At 39.6% G+C, this 23,989-nt stretch overlaps 2 protein-coding genes across 3 annotated transcripts; one reads left to right on the forward strand and one right to left on the reverse strand.

Moving 5' to 3' along the window:
* Positions 1-1,295: 1,295 nt before the first annotated feature.
* Positions 1,296-8,093, forward strand: LOC101173003 (adrenocorticotropic hormone receptor). 2 transcript variants are annotated; one of them, XM_004077732.3, is made up of 3 exons: positions 1,296-1,578; positions 3,893-4,270; positions 6,128-8,093. In XM_004077732.3, exons 2-3 carry the CDS (start codon positions 3,918-3,920, stop codon positions 6,684-6,686), a joined length of 912 nt encoding a protein of 303 aa, XP_004077780.1. In that variant the 5' UTR covers positions 1,296-1,578; positions 3,893-3,917; the 3' UTR covers positions 6,687-8,093. The 2 variants fall into 2 exon arrangements, with proteins under 2 accessions (XP_004077780.1, XP_023820136.1); XM_023964368.1 differs by lacking the exon at positions 1,296-1,578 and having other exon boundaries at positions 3,613-4,270; positions 6,128-6,239; positions 6,360-8,093.
* Positions 8,094-9,230: 1,137 nt separating this feature from the next.
* On the reverse strand, positions 9,231-22,023 carry LOC101174292 (melanocortin receptor 5). Its single transcript, XM_004077659.4, has 5 exons — positions 21,910-22,023; positions 19,346-19,565; positions 17,712-17,818; positions 13,023-13,211; positions 9,231-11,059 (listed from the first exon to the last, which is right to left on the reverse strand). The coding sequence occupies exons 2-5, from the start codon at positions 19,505-19,507 to the stop codon at positions 10,489-10,491; spliced, it is 1,029 nt and encodes a 342-aa protein (XP_004077707.1). The 5' UTR covers positions 19,508-19,565; positions 21,910-22,023; the 3' UTR covers positions 9,231-10,488.
* Positions 22,024-23,989: the final 1,966 nt, after the last annotated feature.

Genomic DNA, 23,989 nt, shown 5'->3' on the forward strand with positions numbered 1-23,989 from the left:
CTATACGGAGCTAGTGGGAAATCATTGCCATGAAATATCCAGAAACAGTTCTTAGAAGATGAAGGCGGCTACAAACTGAGAGGATGTAGGAACTTCAAGAACCACAAAGGAAAGTTTCTGTGTGTCGGTGTGTGGCACTAAACTCTGGAACGGGTTAAGTAATGAATGTTGTTCAAATATCCAAATATTCAAGAAAATGTATAAAGAAACTCTGATTTCATGATATAAAGATCAGAGGATTAAGGATCAACAGGTGTTTGAATAATTCCACATACATGTGTGAACGTGATTGTGGTGAAATAATCAAAGCTCTTTTAATTACAACCAATGAGTTTTACATTGTAATGTGTAATAATGATTACTGAAATGTTTGTATTACAATCAACAAGCTATTGATTTTCTTTACTTAATCTGCAATGTGTAGCAATAATTACTGGTTTACTGTGATAATATGCTCCAATGATAATCAATGATTTTACATATCGGTTAACCGTTACTGTTTACTGAATCATGAATGAATGTTTTCTCAAGATAATCAATCATTACTAGGCACTGGATTTTGTTAATCAAAAGAATCTATCTGATCAGAAGTGGATTACAAAAACTATGTAAAACTATAAAATAGATTAACTCAGTTGGGGTGGGATTATATAAACTCGCTTCTTCCCACTCCTTTTCAATCAATAATTCAAGCTCCACTTGACTTTAGATGATGATCACTATGTTTAATTAAGCAAATGAGATTTAAGTGTGTCTTTTTTCAGTGTTTTTTAATCCATGCATTTTATAATTTCTGTTATGAGTTTGATAAATCCGTGTAATCTTTTTATTGTATTGACTACAATTATTTGCCTGAAATCCATCCATCCATCCATCCATCCATCCATCCATCCATCCATCCATCCATCCATCCATCCATCCATCCATCCATCCATCCATCCATCCATCCATCCATCCATCCATCCATCCATCCATCCATCCATCCAACAATAAATGTGTTGTGTTTTGTGTAGTCATTGTCAGAAACTGTGGCACTGTTTTTTTTAAAGCCTAATAAAAGTTTTTCAATTGTTTTTTCTTCATTTTTGAACTACTGCTAAAGTGTTTGTGTGAGAAATCTCTTGGGAAATGTTGTTTGTGCTGCACCTTTACACAAACACACACATTTAACATTTTCGAAGAAAATACTTATTTTATAACTTCATTTTTTAAATGATATGATTAAAAGTAAACAAAAAGAAATGAGTTTGGGCCCTGGAAACAGCAAGAAAGAGAAGAAAAAACATAAAGAGTAAATGACTTTCCTTGAGCTGATGGATTACTGGAGACAACCGAAACAAGGTAATGAGTAAAATAACACGAAAGCAGCCTTGATGAGACAGCCATCCAAGGCTAAATAAGACTCTGTCCTCCTGCTTGATTAAACCTGATTAGCCAAAGCTCTGGGACACAGGTCTATTTGAGACCTTTCAAGAGCTGCTCTCCAGAAGAAAGAAGTAATTTTTAAAAATAATTTGAAAGAATAATTTAGCAGCTGTCAAAAGAGGAGGAACCATCGTCTGACAAAGGATTCAGCAGGTAGACTGAAAACTAACATTTTGCTTCATCGTGCATTTTCCAAGTGAAGAACTGTGATTCTTTAGATGATTGTCATCAGTATGAAGTCTTAAAGGCTTACAGAAAATGAAGTTTAGGCACATGTAAAAGAGAAAGCTCAGCAGGGCCAGAACACATTAAGACTACACTTCCATTGAGAAAAACATTTTTATCAGAAATGCAACCTGCAGTAAAAACTCGTACCAAGCAGATAGGAGCATCGACTGGCTTCTTCAGAGATAGTAGTCCTCTGAGAAGATTATTTGAAAAAACTGTGGACTTGGTGCAACAATCTCAAGAAAACAGCAGCACAGTAAACAGACTTAGCTTCTGTTTCAATAGTGACAGCAGAACTATTAATACAATTTAGTGGGGTTTTTTTTTGCAACAGTAGAAACAGTAGAAAACTCAACTTCCATGTGAGCTTCGGACAAAATTACAAAAGAAAATCCTTTGGATTGTGTTTTCATGGCAAATGATACCAAGTAAGTGAAACGTTGTGGATTTATTTTGTCTGCTATTACAGCAATATACCTCTTTTTTTATGTATTTCTGCAGCAAAGGAAGAAAGAGATGTTTTTTGGGGGCAGCGATGAGATGTATAAAGAGTTTACTTTGACATGTTCTGTCGGCTGCATTCTACCTCACAGGACAAAAACTGTGATTAGGAAAAAAAACAGACCAATAAAACAGCTGCTGCTGTAATCATCAGAACAACCCACATATGCATACACACTCACCGATGCACACAATCATACATAAACATGCAGACCCAGAGAGACATATAAGCATAAAACACACACCCACACACATGCAAACATCTAAACAAATACACAAGCTCACACACACAAATACTTAATTACTAATGTTTATAACCTTGTTAGTTACTTATTTGGTCAATAATACTTCTTTAAATCCTTGAATGTTGGGCCTGCAAATATTTGCATGATGCACCTGTCTTTAAGGGTGATGTAATACAGATTTGTTTAAACAATGTTAAAAGACATATGTCTGTTTCTTTTCCTCACAGAATGCCTTTTTTTTACCTAATGTGTCACTATCTTGTTACAAATAGTTTGTGCTGCTAGAGCTCTGAATCACTCTAATCTCAAATTCCATTTTATCATGGAAAAAGGCTACTGGCAGATTAATGATGACACTAGTAATTAGTGATCTTCAATTTTTTTTTTTTTTTTTACAGTTTAACCGGTTCATGTCAAGCTCCCTAAAGAATAGAAAAATAAAATAAATATGGTGCTGTTAAAGGCTACCATGACACCGGATGATCACAACCAAGAAATTAGATTCACTTTCTTTGCATGACTAAAGGTAATATGAAGTTGTGCCAAGACCACCAAGTTTCTGGTAGAAAATGGGATGTTTGATGCCAAAAAACAAATGTTCCAATCCAGCTCTAAGTTCTTAGCTATGCAAGAGGCAAACTGCCATGTCTGGTTTTATTTTATTAGGATTTCTAGTTACTGAGTCATTATCTAGACAAAATTTTTTGTTTTTTTCCAGATAATAACTTGATATCTCATTTTCATAGGAAAGCAAAACTTATTCTCTCGATATTATGGAAAACACCTTTATTTTTTGGAGATGAGAAGAAAAACAACAGTTTACTGTAGATGTCAACCAAAATGGAATTGCTGCTTTATAAACCTATTTTGTGTTACCTTGGTACTCCCCTTGGCAGTGTAGACATACAAATAACACCTTTTCTAAGCTCATTTAGAAAAACAACAACATAAATACAATACAAGACCTGAAAAGCTGAAAAGAAGATCCGACACGGATGCTCTCGCTTCCTTACTTAGCAACTTTTGTGTCAATTTCCTGAAAGTGGTATCTGCTTTTGTCATTATCTGTTGGTTAACAGCTGAGTGTTTTGGTATTACTGGTCTTTTTTCCAAAACATTACCATGTATAAATGGTTAACACGTTTACTATTTTCTGTTTTCTTTTTTTGGTTAAACACAAAAACACAGGAAAAACACAGGAACATGAGCCTCCGGACAGAGAAAGAGTCAAGTCAGTGAGTGCAGCACTATGTACAGTTAGCGGGAAGAGAATACCTGTGTTTTGAGTTCCTAATTGTGTTAGAACTAAAACCTGTGAGTTATCAATTATTTTAAAACACATTGTATCTTCAAATATGCTGTGATACTGACTATGATTCTTACTTGGTGATATGTTGTCAGATTTTATTTTCAATATTATAAATAGATGTTTATTTTGATTAAAAGTGTTCTAATTTTTCAAAAACATTGTCTTTTTTCACAATTTGATCAAGCTCCTTTAGCTCTAACTTTGAAGTCATGAATACTAATTCAGTAAACCGGACGGACTGCCCAGAGGTGAAGGTCCCCTTCCTCATCTTCTTCACGGTTGGAATCGTGAGCCTGGCTGAGAACTTGCTGGTTGTACTGGCCGTCATACTGAACAGAAACCTGCACTCGCCCATGTACTGCTTCATCTGCAGCCTGGCCGCCTTTAACACCATTGCAAGTCTGACAAAAACCTGGGAGAACCTGATGATAGTTTTTGCTGATGTGGGACAGCTGGAGAAGAGAGGTCCCTCAGAGACAAAGCTGGATGACATGATGGACTCCCTGCTCTGCATGTCATTTGTTGGCTCCATTTTCAGTTTCCTAGCCATTGCTGTGGATCGGTACGTAAACAGGAAATACTTCAGAACATTTAGGATGCTCTTTTGCAAACCACTGATTAAGCAATGCAAATGTCCAGACCTTTATCATTAACGCTCACATTTCATTATGGAACTTTAGTCTGCTTCAGACATCTTAAATCAGGTTTTTTCCAGATGACTGCAGAACTACTGCCAAAGTGATCAGAGAGACTGGGAGGAAGGGACTTGATGTATCATATAGAATGAGGAAAGAAGATCAAGGGGACTTGGTGGTGGAATGAAGAAGCTCAGGAGTGCGTTAAAAGGAAAAGGTTCGCTGTGAAAACATGACGCACTGAGAGGACAGAAGGAGGAGTAGATATAGCACAAGCTGAAAGTGGAGGTGGCAAAGGCCAAACAGAGGGTGTATGAGGGCTTGTATGACATGTTGGAGGGAAGGAGAAGAGCAAGTGATGGATCTGAGATGGATCTGAACAGGTGATGCAGAGAAACAGAGGGAAGGATAAGCCGCAGGTTAGCGTGACCAAGGCCTCTGATGAAAATATGTTGACAGCTTTGGAAGGAGAACTTTGAAGACATTCTTAAAATGTTAGAGGGCACAAGGTTGAGGCAGGCAGTAGTACATTTTACCAAGGATTCATCCTTTAAACTGAAGTCAGGAAGTCATTGAAGATGATGAAGACAGCCAACAACAATCAAAGGTCAATAAAGATGCAGAACACAGTGCACCCTTTGAAAAAAGCATGCAAAGTTGCACCGGAAGAAATTTACAAAACAGCAAACTGAAAGATGAACCATGATATAGCGAAGACACATTGTAGAGGAAGGTAGACTGAGGTCAGAAGTGAACATTTGTGAGCCACAATGTTTTCATGAACTGTAAAAGAACCACAGATGCAATATTTGCTTTGAGAATGCCTCTGGAGAAGAACAAGGTCAGAGGGATCTGTACTGTGCCTTTGTAGATCAAGAGAAGGTCTATGACAGAGTGTGACAGGGAGCTGTGGTTTGGATGAGGAAGTCCATGTATAGAAATACGTTGGAGTTGTGCAGGACACGTATGAGGGCTGGAAGACAGTGGTGAGATGGGTTGTAGGTGTGAGAGAGGAGTTGAAGGTGGAGGTGGGACTACACTGAGGTCAACGTTGAACCCTGTCTTGTTTGCTGTGGTGATGGACAGACTGACAGACGAGGTTAGACTGGAATTTCTGTAGACTATGATACTGAACAGTCCAGAAAGTGTAGTAAACAGGTGAAAAGGTGTCTGAAGCTAGTTGGAACGGGTGGAGGAATGTTTCAGGTGTGATGTGTGACTAAACAGTGTTAGAATAATGAAAGGTAAAGGTGTAGAAGACTATGGTGAGAGCAGCCATGTTGCTCTGATGCAGAGCTGGAGGCAGCAGAGATGAAGATGTTGAGGTTCTCTTTGGGAGAGACCGGGATGGATCAGGAATGAATCCATCAGAAATCAGATCATACTAAATGTTCTGGAGATCAATGCAGAGAAGCAGATGGAGATGTTTGAACACGTGATGATGTTGGTGAAAGGATGCTGAGGTTGGAGCTACCAGGAAAGAGAGGAAGACCAAAGAGGAGGTTCATGGATGTAGAGGAGGACATGAGGGGGTTGGTGTGAATGAGGAGGATGCAGAGAAAGGATTAGAGGGACATGCACGATTTACTGTGGGAACCCTAATCAGAACAGCCAAGAGACAAAGAATAAGAAGATCAGATTTAATCATGTTTCATGACTGAAAGGTTTAAATTTTCAGGCTAGCGCACTTCTGAAGATTTTTTTGTGACAATCTGGAGTTGTGATCTCCAAAAACTGTTGAGGGCAGTAATAGCCCTTGAAATCATTTTCTTTCTGCCTTTCAGCTACATCACCATCTTCAATGCTCTGCGATACCACAACATCATGACAATGCAGCGAACTGGAGGTATTTTGGTGGTCATCTGGACTACATGTGGTGTGTCAGCTGTGCTGATGGTGAGGTTCTTTGACTTCAAGTTCATCATGATCTGCTTTGTTGTCTTTTTCATCGTTTCTCTGGCTATTATTTGCTTCCTATATGTCTACATGTTTCTGTTGGCACGCATCCATGCCAAGAGCATTGCAGCCCTCCCCCCCGGTAGTGGGGGCAAGTGCCAGCGTCAACGGCGGTGGGCCAGCAACATGAGAGGGGCTCTGACGCTCACCATCCTTTTTGGAGCTTTTGTGGTGTGTTGGGCACCATTTTTCACCCACCTGATCATCATCATGGTGTGCCCCTTGAACCCTTATTGCGAGTGTTACAGATCACTGTTCCAGCTGCACGTGGTGCTGATTATGAGCCATGCCCTCATCGACCCCGCCATCTATGCCTTTCGCAGTGCTGAGCTCAGATACACCTTCAGGAAGATGCTCCTATGTTCAAGCTGGAAGTTGTGCTCATGAGAAAAACATTGAAGTCCACCCCACTGGCATTTGGGGTCACCTGTGTGTGCTGTTTGTCGTTGGACCTTTGGGACTAACACGTTGTGGCTGAAGTGTTTTCTTGTTTTTCAGTGTATGTCTGAGAAGTACAATAAGTAAGAGATGGATATAAACTACATTATAATTGCATTTACTTTACATAATTGTGTCTGATTGCTAAAAAAGTTTTTAATAATGCTAAATTTGCTTGCCAAAGGTCATGAAGTCCCACTTGCAGTGCCACCCTTTGGCCAGTAGTGATGCAGCTTGTTGAGCTCATTCATGACCTCCGTAGTAAAACAATTTTCCGTTAGGTTTGTTGCCACGTCCTCCTAATTCCCATGATGTTTGCTTGATTTAACACTTAACAATGACGATCTAAATCTAAACATTTGTCCTGTTATTTTTTGTTGCTGAATGTTTAATGAGTTGTTTGTTACTGAGCAAAGAAAAACATGTAGTAAGACATGGAATTTATACCTGTTGTGAGATTCGAACCCAGGTCACTCTAAGAAAACGATTGACATGAAAACAACATGTTCTCCTGCACCACATGTGCCTGTAGAAATGCCCAGGGTTTCTTTCTTTCTGAACAAATACACAAACACTGATCTCAATAAGACGAGGACATTGCGAAAGATTTGTTCATCCTTGGATTTTCCACATTATTTAAATAGAAACTGCGTGCTTGTGTTGTAAAAGTATGATGGTTTGATAATTTGTTGAGAAAGAATATTTGTCAGCAAAAAATTAAACGTCCCTTAATATTTTTAGTAGTTTATAATTAAAACTAATAATTTTAAGAAATAAAGCAAACTAGAAAAGAAAAACCTACGCACATTCAAACCAATACAGTTAGTAAAAGACAGCAAACTAAAGAAAACATATAAGCTTAAAAGAAATACTGCTCCCTATCTGGATTCTACATCAAAAGGCAAATCGTGACTGTGGCCTGAACCTCAGGGCCATCATATGGAATAGCTGTAAAAGTCAGGACAGAATGCATAATGCACAGCGAGAGTGACCACTATAAATTTCCACTAGGTAGCACTAGAAATCTAGTTCTTCTATATGTTATTAATGACACCGTAAAGCAATTTTTCTCCCTGTTCCTACTTATTGTGTCAGGAGCCGGAGCCAGGGCGGGTTTGGTGGGTGTTTTCTCACTTCCGGTTTTGGGCTTTTATTTTGTTACTTCCTTTCAGGGCTCACTGTTTCACTAGGTAACTTCACCAGTCATCACCGGCACCTGTCTGCTCACCTGTTTGTCATTCCCATTTGTGTATTTAAACCCTGGTCTGTTTGTTTCTTGTCACTGGGTCGTTTTGTAAGTTCGCTTCAGTCATTTCAAGTACTATTGTGATTAAACCTTGTTTGCTTTTGAAGCTCTTTTCGCTGTCCTGCATTTGTGTCCCGACTCAACCTTGACATATTGATCCTGAAAGCAACATTTTCTGTCACAAAATAAAAACTTTGGTTTACAATAAAACCTTAGCAATGTAAAGAAATGCATATTCTAGTCCCCAGAGGCTCCTATCTTTCAGGTTTGAGATGTTTCCTGCTTTAACGGATCAGTTTCTGATTACATTTAAAATTATTCTCCCCAAGCTGTAGTAACCTATTAACTCAGGTGTGATGAAATATGTAAATACCTAATATATAAAATGATAGGAGACAGTAGTCATCTATGCCCACAAATACACTGTAGTTTAAGGAGATTCATTATTTGGGCTTCATTATTTAAGGACTGATTGTTGCATTGCCACAAAGGTATTTGTCACGGTTTTAGTTACTTTCTTTTGTGTTCTAATTGTCTATTGTTTCTGTCATGTTGTGAGTTCAGTTTCCTGTTTTATTTTGTAGGGTTTCCTGTGTTGTGTCGTGTTTTCGAGTTTTACTTCTGGTCCCCATCTGCCCTCATTGTTTCCACCTGTGACTCCTGCATGTATTTAAGTCCTGTCTTCCCTTCCTCCTGTGCTGATCCATGGTCTCATGTTAGTTTGTTCTCGAGTTCCTATGTCTTTGTCATTAGAGTTTCGAGTTTGCCTGCATGCTGTAGTGGAGTTTTGTTCAGTTTTATTTTAGTTTAGTTATTCAAGATCCCTTTGCTTGGACCCTCATGCCTCCTAATCCGCTCTGCGCCTGGGTGCTTCCCTCATTCCCTTTGTAACAGTATTCAGGGAAAAAAAAATCTCAATGACAACTGAGTTACAGATATGCATAAAGTCCATAGGTTTGAAAAAACTACTACAAATGTACAGGCTGGTATACCTGGTGGGGGGAGGGGGGGGGGCAGCTTGTAGAGGCACGTAGTACATGAGTGGTGCGTTCAAGGATCCTCGGACATATTAGTTTTACTATTAAGATATCGTTTAACATGTAATGCGAAACCAAGTTTCAGTCTCAGCTTGTGGGAGCAACTGGGGTGGCACGCCCCCCCCCCCCCCCCCCCTCACTAGAGACGCCCCTGCTTACACTCAGTAAACATTTCACAAACCCCAACTGCAGAGATGTTGTATTTCTGAGTTTCTATTGATTTCCCTGGTCTTTAAGGAATGTTTTTATTATAAATTGCACAGAAATCAACAGTAAGGACAGTACAGTACAAAAGGAAACTAGTTCTTCCCTCTCACTGTCTCACCCTGTTTTCTTTCAAATTCATACCTTTTCCCAGCATAAAAAAAATGTAACACATGAAGTAATAATGAATGAACAAAGCTATTTTGTGTGCAAAAAATACTGACATGAGACACAAAAGAGCTGTTTTAGTGTGTGGCACAAAGCAATGCTGCATTACATTCGGTCTACCACCCACACAATATCTACATTTTTTTTTTACATTCAAGAGTAACCTGATGGCGTCTCTATAAATCAGAAAACAGATGGGATGTAAATGCACAGAGACAGAAAAGAGTTCACTTCACATTCAAAAAAGCAGCAGGTTGGAAGTCAGCTGTTTACACCCGATTCTGCCACAGTGTTCTTCTAGCGGACAGTGAATGTAGCATGTCTGCATGGGGATGTGAGAGGAACCAAATTCTTCTCTTGTTAGCAGACAGAATCACAATAATCCAGAAACTTGGATCACGATTTGTAGCTTTAAAATACAGTAAAGTCCAGATTAGACCACTTTAGTCTTCTGTATTAGTTATACTTACTCTCCTTTAAGATTTAAGCTTAGCTCCATTATTCTGAGTTTGGAGGTGTTCCCATTCCTTCAGCTGCCTATCATATCGAGGTTCCCTGGCAAATGTCAGGGTTGCAGCTGCATGCAAAAGAAGAGCTACCTGTCACTCATCTACATGAAGAGCTGGAATCTGGAGGTATTTCTAGAGCCGCATCTGGATTAATTCCTCGTGTCAAGTTTCCCTGTCTTTGACATTCAATAGTAACTTTTCAATTTTTCATACGAATATAGTCTGTTAAATAAAGACCATCGAAATTAGACACAAAGTGACTGAATTTTTTTAACAGAGTTTTCAGGTCCCAGTGTGTTGTTCCCTGTAATCTTTTTGATCAGAGCATGCCACAAAAATGAGAAATAGATGTAAAGACATTGGCATCGGTTTCATGCTAACAAGCATAATAACTAGCTCATATTTTCAGATGGAGCTGGCAGAGTATTTGCATCTGTGGATGCGCTGTTTGATACAACATAGAGACTATTTGAAGATGCTGTTTTCAATACATATCAAGGTTCCTCAGTTTGCTGCACACGTCAGTCATTTGGCTGTAGATCCTGTCAAGTTCATGGCATGCTTCCTGCTCATGGTTTTCTCTGTTCTTAGTACTTACCGGTCAGAGCACAGAGGTTGGTACAGATGTTTGTCAAACTAAAACAAAAGATGATCTCCTTAAAAGTCTTCCTCATCTCCTGACTCCTGAAGGCGTAGATCAGCGGGTCAATCACTGCGTTACACATAATGAGGATGAGGTACATATTGAAGTGGGACATGAAGCACATACAGTACAAGTTGCGTGGACAGGAGATCATCAAGATCAGATGGAGGAAGAAGGGTGCCCAGCAGACAATGAAGATTCCCAGGAGGATAGTGAGTGTAATGGCCCCTTTCATGCTGGCCCTCTGGTGGATGGAGTTGTAACCAGGAAGAGCAGCAATCCTCTTGACATGCGAACGGGCCAACATAAACATGTGGCTGTAAAGGGAGGCCATGATGAGAAGCATGGCAAAGAACATGGAGACCAGGCAGATGATGACAGGGGTGGTTTCAGAGTAGAGGATGAAGACTATTCCACATCCTGTGCAGAAGATCCAGATTCCACCAATGATGCAGCCCGCTCTCCTCATCGTCATGATGTTGTGGTACCTCAGTGCATAGAAGATTGTAACGTACCTGTTGGTAAAAATGAAAAGAAACTTCAGTAAAGGGCGAACTGCATCTCAGTGAAAAAAAACAATGACCAGTTCATGGTCCAGCAGAAAGGTCCATCTTCTGCTTTATCAGCTGCTTCATCTGACATTTTACTTTTTTAAATGGGAGGTGTGGTATTTGTTCTCTACATGACGGTTTGTGAGGTTTTGCCAATGATCTATGTGTTGAAAAGGTCAAATTCCGTTCCAGCATTAACTTTCTTCTTAACTGAGTTGTATTTCCAACTCGGCTTCATTCTGCAGTGTTGAAAGTGACTGTTTTGATTAAAGGCAGATGCTGTCTTTTTTTAGGCTGGCTAACGAACACTGAGTTGCTTCTTATGTGCAGATTATTCAAAAGCACTGGTGGCCTCCTTTCTTAGCCCCCATTGCATGAAAACTCTTTTCTCTGTGTGGCAGGGTGGGCCAGTCACTTTGCTGCATCTGGTAATTGGGAGGCAAGCTGTCAAGAGCTGCTGCTCCTGGTGTGCTGGGCTTGCTAATTACAGTTATGTCCCACTGGATCAGCCCATGCACCAAACATTTGGTCTTAAAAAGTCCTCACTGTATCTGTACTGCGCATTGGATGGTCGGTGAAGAGGCAGTTTAAGGACTTCACTGCGATTGTGATACTCCCTTGTTGATGCAGCAGAACTAGATGGACCAATCCATGCATATTCATACAAGTGACAACATATACCTACAGGAGCTTTTAAGGGACATAATACCCATAAAGAAATGATCCAATAATAACTTCTGAGGGCTGAACAAAAATCTGTTGCAGACATGAACTTAGTAGGTAATATACGATCTAATAGGGTGGTACATTCTCTACTCTACTCCCCAGTGTCCGATTATCACATTTGTTAGATGAGTATTTTTTAATATTTTAAAATGGTCTATCAAAAGAAAGTGGGAGTAGAACTTGCAAAATCCAGGCAAGTGGGTAAACACTTGATGAGAAACTGACATATTCCAATCTAAATTTTTAGGAAAGAAAAAGCGGGTTAATCAGTAAATTAAAGAAATAACACAACAATGTGATTGATTTTGCTTTAATTTAAAAAATTTGAGATTGAATGTAATTTATAATGATAAATTGCAAAATGCCATTAAAATTTGCATGATTAAATTGCAAATTGAAGTATTATTCGTTCATTCATTCATCTTTTAATCCGTTTGTTCCCTTTCGGGGTCACAGGGCTGCTGGAGCCTATCCCGGGGCTATCCCCGGACTCTTTGGGGCGAAGGCATGGGACATCCTGGACAGGTCGCCAGTCTGTCCCAGGGCCACAAATCAGACACCCATACATACTCACATCCACTCTTAGGGACAATTTAGAGTAACCAGCTAACCAATGAAGCGTTTTTTGGACAGTGGGAGGAAGTCGCAGTCTCCGGAGAAAACCCATCCATGTACACAGAAAGGTCCCCCATTGATGTTCTGTTTCAGGTCCCCCAGGCAGGACTTGAGCCAGGGGCATTCTTGCTGTGAGGCAAAAACCGTTAACCATTGAATTTTTATAGTTTAAACTATGGGAGATAAACTTCCATAAAAAGGGATTTTAACGGTGTGCAACTTTATTTCTGTCTCAATATGATGAAAGAGTATTCCGTTGGATCCACATTTAGTTTTAGTTCTGCTGCTGTCTATCAGACCTACTGCTGTTCCTTTGTTTGTCTCGTTTTCTCCACCATTTCAGAAGCTTGCCCATCACCCCTGCACATACACATTAGCTATATTAGAGACCCCTGAAGCCCTTAATATTTTTCAAAACCACAACGTTTAATCAAGGTTGTATTTCTAACAAAGCTCTAAGGCCAGTTGTCTCCCTGGTGATTGCATTTCCGTTTGAATGAGATTCTGTTTTACAACTGATAAGTAATGACTCGATATTAGATGCCATTTAGATGTAATCAAATCATTAAATGTTCCCGTTCTTTACCTGTCCACAGCAATGGCCAGCAGGCTGCACATGGATGCAACAACAGAGATACAGATCATGGAGTCGAAGATGTTGTCCAGCTGCCTGATAAAGTGCTCCTCCACCACCAGCTGTCTGTTGTTAAGCAGGTAAATGATGATGGTCTCCCAGGCATTGGACACGCTAACCAGCATGTCTGCCACCGCCAGGCTGCAACAGCCAGAAAGCTTCATGAATGTTTTTTTAATGCAAAAGATGTTCAAGAAAGCAAACAAACCCTTCTTTGATGTGAAAGCGACTGTTGTGCTCAATTTTCTAAAGCAGTGTGCTCTCTGTTATCCGTTTCTCCTAACCTGATGCTCAGGGGCGTGCAAATGATTTCAGAAGTCGGAAAAGGGCTGCAAAAGCACTTTTTTTTCCTGTAACCCTTGTGCTATCCTAGGCACTTTAACATTGGGAGTTGGGTCATCTAGACCCACTAGACAGTGCTCTGAACCTTTTTTCTTCAATGATTTGTGATCTTCACTGGTGTCCATGGATTACAGGAAATCTTTCCACCTTTATCCACCTTTGTCATGGTAGGAAGAACATGTAACATGTAAGGGTGGGGTCATCTAAGATAGCACAAGAGTTAAACAATATGAAAAGTAAAGTATAAAAATAAAGCACTAATAAATAACTACACAGCAATGTGTCCTGTGTAGGTGAAAGTGAAACAATTGTCTTTTTTTATATAAACAAATGTCAACATAAGTTTGTTCATTTTATCATAGACTTGGAAGACATTAAAGCGATAAAACACTGGAAGCTATTTATGTTGGTACATGTGCTTCAGGCATAATCAACATGAATCAAGTTTTATACAAATGGTAATATTTTAAACACAGATTTCCTACAATTTTCATCCCCAGAATGGTGAAATCTTTTATATGTAACGTTATCATAATGTTCTAGGATTCTGCAGTTTAGTTCAGTTTTTCAGTGGTGTTCTGTCCCCGGTTAGTCCCTCTATGTTCATGCAAATCATCCACAGCTGTCTTCATTTCTGTTCATTGTCCTCAGTGACTCGAAGTGTGTGGTTTTCAGTTCTACATTGTCAGGTCATCCACTGTTTCTCCACAGTTTTTGTCCTGTTTAAAGTTTTTCTTTTATGTTTACGTTTCTACCTCCAAGCCCAGGTTCCTGCATTTTGGCTCCTTCACCTCCAGCTCCTGAGTTACACCTAATGTGACTCTTGCTCAAAATGGGGAGTCACAGCCAGATAAACTCTCTTTTTCATCTTGTCCTCGCAGATTTTTGTTTTTATTGGCAAGATTTCAATACAAAAGATTGTGAAACTAAATCAAAAAGAATTTTAAAAAGGCAAATCTACTCAGACAATATTAACAAATTAATTTACGGTAGTGTCAGACCTGTAGTGAGGAAGTTAAAAACTGGTTGTGGTTCAATTATTTTGAAAATTTACCCAGTGTTTTATTTTGTTCAAATACTGAAAAACTTTCTAAGGCCAAGAAAATCACAGGAATATGTGGAAAAAAGGTGTCGATATCAGTGACTGAGAGAAGGGATGTGGTTAAAGTTGTAATTTATAAAGTGTGTGCAGATAAGAATTTTTCTGAAAATATCGCATGTGTGGGAGACATGGTTACACCCTAGTCTGAATGTGGTCATTCCAGGATTTGATTGTGTGATAGAACGGATAGGTTTGGACCAGATATATATTTGTTGCTTTAAGGAAACATTGTGCAACGAGGGTAGAAAAAACATCAGATAAGTGACAAAAGTAACAAACAAACAGCAAATAAACTACAGTATGTAAAAAGCAACAAAATATATCCAAATACTTGTTTTTATTAATTTCTCAAGGGATCGTCATCTTTATTCGGTGTGGAACTAGAGATGTTAATAGAATTTCCTCCTCAAAAAAGGAAAAATAGCCTAAAGATAAATAATTGCTACAAGACCAGTACGCATGCAGACACACAATTACTGTTCCAACTGATTCTTCATTGAACCTTGAGTTCATAAGTGTCCCTCAAACCTGATTCATGAATCCATTTCTCCACTTCGTCATTTTCTGAAACTTTGAGATGAAACAGTTGAGATGTGTTGGTCCAGCACAGTCATCCTTAATTTTTACTTTAGGTTTTCGTTGAAAGTCCAATATTTAGACATATTCAAATAATATTACATCTGCTATTTTTGCTGTCAGATGAACAAACATGAGTTCAAGAGCCCCCACTACACTAAGACAGAGCTACTGCCTGCCTGACCTTGTGCCTTTTCAATGTGGCTTAAGTCAGATCCAAACAGTAAATGAACAACAGACAAACATGAAATACCTGTACCCTGTTTAGTCTTTTTTATTGGCCCTCCTTCTCTGGACTCGGACACAGCTTTCTGGATTGGAGTAGTGATGAGTAGATGAAGCTTCGTGAAGCGTTTCGGCACATTGCCCAAACTGTTTTGATACTGTGTCACTCAATACTGACTCCTGCTGGACCGAAAACATCATTGCAGGTAACCAAGTGAAGAAACTCTACTGATGTACTGATGAAATAAACTAGTGTAAACACAATATTTCTCATTGTATTTGTTGCTTCTTCGTTCCCATGTCTCGTTCTATAATGCCCCAGCATTAAGGAGGTGCTTTTAAGGTTGACAGTTCTGCTAAACAAATGCCTCATTTAACCTCCAGAATAATTAATGATTAACTTCAAATAAGAGTCAGTTTGAAATTGATTAATATTATGCATATATGGGGGGGACAAAAAGCCAGAAACACTATTAAAACTATCAAATAATTCCACAAACCTAATTAAAACACGACATTTAACACCTTTAGGAAAGATTCAGTAAAAGAAAACGTTAAACACAGATGGGTGGGGGAAACGGGGGGTTTCCCCCACGCCAGTGCCAGTGCGAGAATTCAGCACCCAAGTGACAGAAATGTAACCGAGAAGATCCAGTAATTTTTCAAAAGAAAATATTTTTCAAATTTAAAGATAGCTTAGACTCAAAATAAAACTAAATTAACCCCACCAAATTGATGCGAAACCTGCCCAAAGCAGATTTTCTCTGCAATGTCAAAATCAAATCCACCCACCTGGGTGGAAAACCGCAGAATCTGGCAACACTGCTGGCAGATGCACTTCCCTGTTTGGCCCCTCTGTGACACACCAACACAGTGGCTGTATCGTGAATTTTCCTGAAGTGAGACACGCACCGACACAGGGTTTCACTTTCTGAGCTCAACACGTTAGCCTGCGCATTGGTGTTGCCGGACCCATCGCTAGGTTGGAGCTGGATGTCACTTCTCGTTAAGGACGACCTCACATGTCAACCCTTCTACGCAAAACTTCAAAGCAGGAGCAGCCACCAACATCCAAGTGAGAGACCCTGTACTGTGTCTTGTGGCAGTTTTGAGCCGGACTAATTGGTCTCTTTCTACTAGTGTCACCACTGCTGTTCACGGTCAGAAAGGTCCTGAGGCCTCCTCAAACTCCAAAGTTCCAGCCTAGAGTATAATATATATATTAAAACGTCTGCCTAAAGCCTTACAGAAAGATGTGAAAATTAAATAAATAACATCTAAGTAAAAACATAAAATGGAAAATAAAATTGAGACCCTTCGCGCTACTACCTCACTATGTAGCCACAAGGGGGCCCAAGTCTGGGTCCCCATGAGCCAGTCCCTAGTCCAGATAAAATACAGGGTTGTGTCAGGAAGGGCATCTGGCGTAGAAATCTCTGCCAAACCAACTGTGTGGATCAGTAGAAGCTGGTTCCACAAGGGATATGCCAAAAGGGTAACAACGTGTGTGATTCTGATCATTTTTATACTCCAAATCACTGTTTTCTGCTAATGTCCTGTTCAACTAAAGCACAGGCTGCGAGGTGAGGCAGCACCAAGACCTGCCTCACTTGCTCAGAGTAGGCAAATGTTAAAAAATGGACATAAGGAATACGTTTTTGCTAAAGTCGCTGAGATTTTTGTCCAGAAAAAGAGGCATAAGTGCTTTGTTTACAACTAAAGGTAAAACCAGTGTGTGAATTTTGTGGGTGTGCACACACGACGATGTGTGTCAGAGAGAGCTTGTATTTTGCTGTGTCTATTTGATAGTCTGTCTGTATCATTCACGTTTGTGTTTTTGGGAGACATTCTTCCTGGCCCAAAATGAACCTGCTCTGTTTGTAAAAAGAATGCTGATTTAAGATATGAAACACAATTTGTAGTTGGCAAATGTATTGGGTTTTTATGCATGCAAATATTCATAACACTGTCCACGCTTTCAGGCTAGATAATTTCTGATTAACGTCTTGGATGTTTTTTTTGTTTTTTTTGGGAGTCTGTTGGCTTTTAGATGTTATCTGGGCTGAAAAACTGATTCTACCTGGTAACACTGGTTCACAGTGGCAATAACTACAGTGAGTGATCTGATAAAGTATAATTAAAATAGCCTTTAGGCTGCAGGGCAAAAGTACTGTTTTGAAACAGCAATAACAGAGGTTTATGGAATCACTGGATAATGCTTGGGGGGAAATTTAATCTATACATTAATGAATGAAACTGGAGTTTTAAACACTGAGAATAAGACGTTAACCAAACTTACAAAGCACATTTAAAACCAGGTTCAACAATATAATGAATTGTTGAAATACAAAAGTGTAAAACTGTTTCATGTTTCCCTCACAACATGACTTGCTCACCTGCAGACAAAAAAGTACATGGGGGAGTGCAGGTTCTTGTTCTTGACTATGGCTGTGATCACCAGGATGTTCTCCAGCAGAGAAACGATGCCAAGAATGAGAAAAACCTGCAGAGGAGAAAAGCAGGCACCAATCAAACAACAATGGATGAATAAGCAAAAGGTATGTCCACATTGGACGCAATTTGCACTTCAGGGGCATCGAGTTTTAAAGTTAAGTTAATGTAGAGTCTCGGTCGATGGTCTCAGGCGCAGCACACGAGTGTCAACCAATTAGGGACTCCGCACATGACATTTTCACAGCTAGATCAAATGAGAATAAAATTAATTCAATAAGGGTGCTCGATGCGAGGATTTTCGTCCTGAACTTCCATCCATTTTCTTAACCCGCTGGGGCCGCGGGGTTGCTGGAGACTGTCCCGATTACTGTTGGGAGCAGGCGGGATACATCCTTGAAAGGCCGCCGCCACCCAGGGTCCATCCAGACGGCAGCGGCCTGTCAACCGGAAGTGCACCGGAAGAGTCTCTGAAGGCGCATACAGACTGGCCGTGTGTGGTGCATTCAAGAACGTGCTGCATGATTCATGAACTCACATTCAGCCGGTGGTGTTCACACCGGACCACCGCCAGACACGCAGGTAGCCTGAGGGAGGGGGGGATTCTTTTTCTTTTGTGTTTTTACTGTTTACTAGCGTTCGTCCGACACATACAATAGGTTGACTCTCAGTGCGCAAAGTCAAAGCAGTGCAAGTCCTGCAAACTTTCCTCCAGGCTTTTTGTTTTCCCAGCTCTGTTCCTTTAAATATCCATCTTTGTGTCATATTAATCCAGCTGGGCACAAACCGCGATTATTATCTCCTTTGTGATCATGTTTACAACAGATGACACGTCTGGACTTTACTAACATGTCACTAAGAAATGCGAGTCCCTGATTGTTCAAATCTCTGCGTTGCTGCGTAAAAAAGTTCAACCGGTTGAATTGGTACGTAGAGCTCGCGATCACGTGCGTTTCAGACGCAACAGCCAGAAATTCTGGTCTGCATGCGTTTGCATAGACTTTTCTTTCAAAGTGGCCACTTAAATGCAAGTCGACCCAGCTGGTGTGTTAGCACTTTGAAGGATCTGGTGAACCCAGACTCAGCGGCGTGCTTGACGGTGCCTCAGTAGAGCTCTCCAAAACATATGACCCCAAGCTACTTGCTCAACATCCTCCATGTTTTCCTCGAGGTGGCAACAAGTGAAGTCCAGAAAAACGTTGGCGGTTGCTGCGGGGCTGGGGCGTCAAGGCTTGATCAGTACATTTGACATTTACATCAAATGAGAGGCGGCAGACGCGATTTTGATGCGCAAATTGCGTCCGGTGTGAATCCAGCAAAATACAAATCAAAGATGTTCATGGTTCAAGTCAAGTCCCGAGAGTGTTTCATGCAAACTTTCTGAAAGAACAAATCCATCTCTGCTTAGCTACATTTGCTACAAAGACAGCGAAACTAATAAAGATGTACACAAGTGTCATGCTTGATGGTACGCGTTGCATCACTGTAATGAGACCTGACTCAAAGTCCCATCACTGGTTGACGTTTTTCCAAAGATACCTGAAATGCCAGGAACAAGCTTACACGCCTCGGTACAGACCTCCACAGCGATGTGGACCTGCTCGCATGCTGCAGCAGCAGAAGGGCTTGTCTTGTCTTTTAGGGAGGGAGGAGCTATGGTGTAGTTCTGTTGGTAGAAGTTCCATGTGGAGTTGGCCAGCTGCGCCTTGTGCAAAGAATTGGTTTTATCTGTCACTTCCATTGGGGCGGTGCGTCTTTAGATGCTTACAACTCTATCTGCAGGCCATTCTCAATGCAGGCTAAAACAGAAAAGAAGAGTGAGGGATTGTTAATTTTATGAAGAAAGAATTGTAGTAATATAACATTTTTGATCCAGTCTGGACACAAGGAGAAACACAAATAAATGAAAGAATAAAGCGAACAAATCACATGCAGGCGCCACCTTTCTTACCTCAATCCTTAAGTGAACATTTGACACCTTCCCATCTTAAGGTGTGACAAAAACTTTGGTGACATTGTTAAAACATTGTTTAAATGCTATTTGGGAATTGTTTCACCAGTCACCACATTTGGTGTGATTACTATAATATAGTAGTATTGTAGAAGTTTAATGTTAGTATCCGCATGTTCAAAATTTCAGAAACAATGTTTTCACAATAATTTCTCACTATGTATCTTTAAGTCTTGTGAACTCTGGAGACATTGAGATCCTGCATCCATACTTCTATCAGAATATTATAATCATGTGATAAATCTTAATAAAGAATCTACAAACAACTGCAGAGCTGTTGCTTTCACTCTGTGATTTCCATGAAGCCCCACAAGCTTGCAGCAAACTGATTTCAGTCTGCGGCTCCTTTAATGATGTGACTAATTCCAATCACAGTAACATGGATAAAGGCAGAGCTTTTCTGAAGCTTTCTGCCTGTGTCTTTCATCAAAGCAGTTGGGTAATGCTGCATTTATCAGAAGTTCCAGTGGCTTGCTGCCACAATTTGCTGCCACCAGAGGATTTTAGGATTTAAATAACTCACGATTCCTATTTATTGTAAGCAGCTATAAGATGAAAAGGTTTTTATTTGTTTTCACGGTGTAGCTGTGTTGGAACATTTTTAGAATCCATATTTTCTAGTTTTCACATAATGTTTTAGTCCTCCAAAGAGCCACAATATTACTTACAAATGCAAACTCAATAAGGCTCTTACCATAACTGTTTGTGCTCTTATATGCATAGTATTTTAATAGAAAATGGAAACATGTTTTGGTTTTCTGTTGATTGTTCCTGAATTCATTTGGATAGTACTGGGCCATATCCAAATGAATTCCCCTGAAGGATAATTCTGTTCATCTCTGGATTTTCAACCATCACTTGAAATGCACAGAGGAATGATGTCACCAGGGCAGTATAATACAGTATAATTAGCATTAACATTATCAGGCTAATAGAATATTCTAATGTTATTGGGTTCTTTGGGATATTTTGAATGAGTTTGTTGTCAGTGACAAACATGCAGATGTGGGCTGCTCTTTATGTAAAAGGAATGACGTAACTGACAACCATTTTTGTGAAAGACGTCATTTGACTGTATCAAAGACCAGATTTGGATCAGCCGTTTGAAATAGGTCTTTGTAACTCATTGACTAATTCTTCTCTGTGTTATTTTGGGAGGCAAAATCATTATTTAATCTCTTTTCAAAATACATTTAATCATTTTCTGACATGTGCTAAACCCTGTCAGATATGTTGTAGCATCACACATGTTATGTGTACAGTTTTCTCCAAAGAACCTGAACCTGAACCTGAAAGAAAAAAATACTGTCCTGCATTTTGAAAGACAGACTTTCGCATTGTGAAGATTGAGATTTCACAGTTTCTGCTTTTAGTCAAGACTGCTGATGATAAAATGCTCATTAGCTCAGGTTTTACTGAAGAAACTCAAATCAAGACTTCCACAAAAAAGCAGTCACCCATGATAAAACGCACACTGCCTTCGGCATATCCTCACCGCGGTCGTTGTAGCTAAACAGTGAGGGGGAAAAACAGCCGGATCTACGTGAAGACTTAGCAGGTCTCTGCTCTGCAGCATTTGTGCTTCGACAAGAGCAGCTCAGAGGGAGGCTGTGTCTGATCAAAGCTGTGCCAGCACCAGCGATTCATTCCCACACATTTAGCTGCAAACAGCAACAGTAAGAAGAGCTGAAGCACAGCACCACCGCAGCTTCAGGAGGAAAATCCTTCCTCTGCCTTTGTTGGCAGCCTGTAAAGGACAAAAGCCACGACTGCTTCAACCTTTATGTTGTGTGTTTTGTCTTTTGGAGTAGGTTTCCAGCTCGTTTTCCCACAGTGTCACAGCTGCCATTTGTGAAATTAGATCATGCTGCTTGGAGCTGACAGGATTTACGATGTGACATAGCAGAATATTCAGATTTAATTTAACAAAATCCTGTTATTACCAAGAAGAAGAAAATTCTCTCTGATAGTGACATAAAAAGTTTGTGATGAAAAGACAGCAATAGGGGAAAAAAATGACAATTCAAGTGTGAAAAAGCTTAAAAATGAGAAATGAAAATAAACTCAAAATCATTCTAGATGATCATGAGATATTTAACATTATTGTGAAGAAAAAAAAAAGAATGACTCACCTCACAGGGGCTGTTCACTGAAATCCTCTCTCCAAATGGCTGCTGTTGAATGCTGCTGTTGTGGAGCCTTAGAAGGGTGAATTTACTGTGAGAGTGAAGATGCGGAGCTGTGTGTGTGTGTGTGTGAGAGGGAGAGAAAGTCCAAGCAATTTTTGCTGTCTCAAAGTGGAAGACAAGGAGCAGCAGCAAAATGACAGACATTCATGTTGGTGTGGATTCCGTGCAACCTGCCAACCTTTAAAGAATTGTATTGCCAAAAAGATCGAAAGGTCAAACACCTTTCAATGCATTAAGGAAGACCTGTTCAAACCCCAGCTCACTGGCCCCATGGCACCCAAGAGCAACCTCTGAGTAGCCCAGACCACAATCATTAAAAACTATCTAGATTAAAGGGTTTTAATGCATTGAATTGAAATAGCTGCAGGATTTCCCACACCAGAAGTCATTAAATGCAGCACATCGGGTTACCTAGTGTGTCAGAGGATTATTTATGCCTATGGCAAGGCAAGGCAAGTTTATTTGTATAGCACAATTCATACACAAAGTAATTCACGGTGCTTCACAAAACAGAAAAATGCATTAAAATCACAATACATCATAGAAATAATCAACATAAAATTTACTTTAAAAGAAAAGAAAAAAAAATTTGAAAACTGATTTAAAAATAAAGGAAGGAAAGGAAAGAAAAGTGCAGATAGGACCTTTCAGTCATATACACGGCTAAACAGAAATGTTTTAAGTCTAGATTTGAACATGAACACATGACGCCTCATCGTAATATAAAAATAATTTGTTATTCTGCTTGAACCATCATGACACATTCCCCTTTTTTCCTTTCAAAATAAAAGTGACACAACAGCATACCTCTCAACTTAAAGACCCACTCCAATGAAAGTTGTGTTTTTGGTGTTTTAACATGTTTGTGTAGCATTTTTCTTGTGATGGAGGAAATATTAAAATCAAAACTGAGTTTCTGAGTTTTTCTTAACTTGTACATGTTGCTTCTTGGGGATGTCATCAGGACACACGGCATTGACATTCACAGTTATGCTGATGATACACAGCTGGAAAAGCAAGCGCCAGACTGACATCAGAGGAGTGTAGCGGGAAAAGCAAACGCCAATTCTCACCGAGTGAAGCAGCTCTGGGACCGATCTGAGAGGGGCGCCTTGGGAGTCGGGATAGACAAGGGATGTTTCCCCTGCCAGAATTTGTATCCTAGGTCAAGTCACTGCTGCAGTGCATGCATGTCAACACATTTTTTGCAAAATACCGGTTCATTGTGCGGGTTTCAACTGCCAAATTCAGAGAAATGAGTCCATGAAGGAGGAAGGCATAACATTTCACAGGTAAGTACTGTAATTAATTTATTTTAATGCTGCATGGGCTTCATTAATAGTACACATGTTGACATGCATGATGCTGCAGGGCTATTATCAACATGCTGCATGATGTACATTTAATATGCTGTCGACATAAATGTAAACTTTCTCGTGTTAAACCTATATACAGTAAAAATGGAATTAGGCTATTATAGTAATGTAGTTTTCTACATTTCTGACTCAGTGACTGAACTTTTCTTGCAGGTTTCCAATGGATTCAGACTTAATGAAAAAGTGGGCCTTAGCTATCAAAAGAGCTAACCCAGATGGATCACTGTGGTTACCAACTAGCATTACAGTCTGGCTATGTTCAAAACATTTTATGGAACCAGATTTTGATAAGACTGGCCAGACTGTTCGCTTGAAACCCGACACCATACAATCTGAGTAACACCTATTGATCACTCACATGAATCAGTAGTGTAAATCTATTTTTTTTCTTTGTTTTTTGTTTTTTTTAAGAGGTAAATCTGTTGTTGACTTTGGGACTTATTGTTGACTTATTATTGATGTATTATTATCATTTATTATTATTGACCTATTATGGATTTATTGTTATCATTTATTATTTTTATTGAGTTACTATTGATTTATTATCGTTATTATCTATTATTGATTCATCATTATTATTATTGACTTATTTATATATTGTTCTTAATTATTATTATTAACTTATTGTTGGGCTTTTCTAAATAATT

This window comes from Oryzias latipes, chromosome 16, assembly GCF_002234675.1.
Source record: "Oryzias latipes chromosome 16, ASM223467v1".
In the NCBI taxonomy this organism is placed as follows: domain Eukaryota; kingdom Metazoa; phylum Chordata; class Actinopteri; order Beloniformes; family Adrianichthyidae; genus Oryzias; species Oryzias latipes.